At 35.1% G+C, this 3,249-nt stretch overlaps 1 protein-coding gene across 1 annotated transcript in view; it reads right to left on the bottom strand.

Annotated features, from left to right (window-relative positions):
- LOC103610143 (nesprin-1-like) overlaps window positions 1-3,249 on the bottom strand; it is a 20,623-nt gene that overhangs the window by 2,345 nt on the left and 15,029 nt on the right. The window contains exons 8-9 of the mRNA XM_008594368.1: window positions 2,292-2,457; window positions 1,799-1,951 (exon numbers count right to left, since the gene is read on the bottom strand). Coding sequence (XP_008592590.1) covers window positions 1,799-1,951; window positions 2,292-2,457 — 319 coding nt within the window. The remainder of the gene's footprint in view (window positions 1-1,798; window positions 1,952-2,291; window positions 2,458-3,249) is intronic.

Here is a 3,249-nt window from a genome sequence, read left to right as displayed (position 1 = left end):
AGGTGGTTAATGTGGCTTTGTCAAAGCAGTCAGTTACAAGCTCTCTTCGCTTTCCAGGCTGTCCTATTTCCCACCATCTTTATACATTCTCTGTGCTCTCTCTGCTGCTGTTCCAGCAAAGGAACAAGCACTGCATGTGCGGGGATTCATCTGTTAAATATTTACAGAATACTCATTACAGACGGCTGTGTAGACAGCTGAGTTTGAATCCTATCTTCTCCATTTACTAACTCTGAAGTTGAGCACACAAACTCCTCTAAGCCTTTTTCTTCTTAAAGTGGAAAACTCTCCCAAACAGGTGGAGGCACACAGATTTGTTTCCAAGTACCTCTTCCTAAGTGGCTGTTAATCTCTAAACTCTTTTTCTCAACTTTCCGACTACATCCCTATGTCAACAAAGCATCAAGCATATCCAATGGAAAGGAAGGTGAAAAAAGATGAGTTAAAATTTACAAATTTCTAATGACTTTGGTCTGAGTTGAGAGTAAACATTTATATTTTTGCTTAGAATAAAATGCTGAAGAAGATGGTAAAGAGGAGGAATGTTTTCTTTTTACAACTCAAAGACTTTAAGAAAAATCTCTTTAGCAGAGAGGAAGCACACCATTAAAAGAGTACTTTTGGGCCTTCATTAATTTGAGTTGAATGCCAAAGGAAATGAAATGCATACGAATAACTCTATTACAGGAAAATTTATCCAAAGAAAAAGAAAACTTAAATACAAAACTTTTTTTAAAAAAGATCTGAACTTGCCAAGTCATCCTTTCCAATAAACCTTCCAGTGTCTAAGAAGAAAAGCCAAGTAGGTCAACTAAATACTTTAAAAAATGGAACATAGTATATATTAGTTTAGGTCAAAATCATGATGAAGTAGAATTTGATTTTGATGTGATTTTTAAAATATTTTGCATTATACATCAAAGACCCCATAAAGTACAGCATACTTGTATCCATTTTACAGTTTGTACAGTGGAGTACCACTTTCCATTTTGTGTAGCAGTTTAAAATCAATAGTATATCTTCTCTTTGCTTGTATAGAATAGTTTTAACTAAACTTGAGTGGCCTTAGCATTAAGCCACCAAGACAGTCCTAAAAACCCATTATATTTCCATACAGACGCTACTTGAGGCTATTTTCACTACATGAAAGTATGTTCTTTTTATGAGATCAAAGATAGAAATCTTTCTCTGGTCTCAGCGCCAGAAATGACTATGTAATTCTTCTTTAAAAATTGCTTAAAAATTTATAGATGTGGGATTGTTTCCTTTTCCTCCTTTCTTTGGTTGTTTGGAAGCTGGGGTTAAACCGAGGCCCCTCCTCCAGCAACATTAGGGGACCCACCAGCACGCATTCTGGGTAATAACTTCATCCTTGGCTTTGCCTTATTTTTCTTTCTTTGATTTTCCCCTTCCTCAAATACCTTCAGCTCCTTAACATATATCTTGCTGAACTGCTGAACTGAAATAACAGCTAGAAGGGCGCCTGGAAGACTCTGGGTATGCAATACACATTTGCTGAACCCATGACACATATCTTATTCTTTTGTTTCTTTAAGTCATTTTTTGAAGTTGAGGGGAAGCAGATTAATTATCTTTCATTGTATGACATTATTGTTCATGTCTATGACCATTTGATGAGTTTCTTACCTACAAATAAGACCTCTAATTTATTATTGTTTTATAGTGATCTATGTTTTAACTCTGTTTCCAAGAAGTCATGATTGTGAAAATCAAGAACTCCTGTACAAGAGGATTGGTCCTATAACAGAAAGACACTCTTCGTTAATTACAGGTTCACCTGATCACGGATCTTTAGTTCCAACGCTACTTCAGCTAACTGAAGGGAGAGTTCAGAAGGTAATAGAGTACAAAGCCCCAGGTACTTATTCTTCTGTTCTTCAGCCATCTTCTCAATGTTCTGTCGGTGATTTGTAGCTTCTGTTAGGAGAATCTGAAGAAGAGATCGAAACAAGAGATTTCTGGGAGTGTGATTAATTTTTATGAGTATAGAGATGAGGCTGTACATTGCTCATTAATAATATGATTAGATATGGAATTAGAGAAACACCTTAAAAGAAAACCAAACATAGCTTTAGTGTCCGAATGCAAAGCATGCCCACTTTATACACAACGAAAGAAAATCCCATGAAGTAATACTAAATGCCTTTTATATAACACATTTCTAAAAATTTTTAGTTCAATATTATATTAAATATAAACACGTCCTTCCAATCAAATTCAGGGCTATTGTTTTTGAAACAGTGGGCACAGGGAATGAGGAATTTTTGTACCTGAAGTTCTTCAAGTTGAGCATCTATTTCTATTGTTGGATTCCCTAAATATTCCTTCGTTTCCTGAACCCAAGATTTCACAGAATTGATTTGAGTCTCCACCACTTCTCTCTCCTTCAGTTCTTGCTTTACCAACTTTCCGTTGTTCTTTACTTTCTCCTGCATGCTTCAGAGACATTGAAGGAAAAAAGCACAAGTGGATTTGAAATGAAAGGGACCCCTAATACAGGACATCATTTTATCCAAAACATAAATAACAAAGGGAAACCTACTATCTTTTTTGCAAGTAACAACACTTTCTCAAACCTGTCAGATAATTTTCAGTAACACTTAAGTTCAGCTCAAGTATAACGGAAGAATATATGTCATATGATGTGAGTAATTTATCCCTGGAAAATTGAGTTGACTTTCTCCTATGCCACTAAATGACAATTAATTTTCCTATATAAGTTAACTGGCGATTGTTTAATTATTTACTTCCTTTTTGGAAATCTACTCAAATGGTGCAAAATCATCAGTATTTAGAAGTAATGTGTAATTGGGATATTTGTGGTTCTTAGATATGTCTTTAAAAGAAGGAATCTTGATGGCTGGTCAGCTCACTTGGTTAGAAAGTGGTGCTGATAACACCAAGGTCAAGGGTTGGGAATCTCTTACTGGTCAACCAAAAAAAAAAAAAAAAGAGGAAGAAAGAATCAAGCTCTGGAAATTTTACAGTTAATAATGCTGCAACATCCAAATCTCAAGTCTTCATTCAAATTAATTTAAATATGGTACAAAGGCTTAAGTAGGTGGAGTCAGGTTACTCTGACATCATCCACAACTGAAAAAGGTGAATGTAGGATGCAAATAAGTTAGTATTAGTTAATACAGAAATTACATTACCCAATGACATTATTTTTTTTCTGTGGCCCAAGAAGTGAATCAGGCTAGTTATAGATCATTAAGATTAACTCTC

This window comes from Galeopterus variegatus, unplaced genomic scaffold, assembly GCF_000696425.1.
Source record: "Galeopterus variegatus unplaced genomic scaffold, G_variegatus-3.0.2 Scaffold10665, whole genome shotgun sequence".
Lineage (NCBI taxonomy): Eukaryota > Metazoa > Chordata > Mammalia > Dermoptera > Cynocephalidae > Galeopterus > Galeopterus variegatus.
The sequence above is the reverse complement of the archived record's forward strand: the minus strand, read 5'-3'. Positions and strand labels throughout refer to the sequence as shown.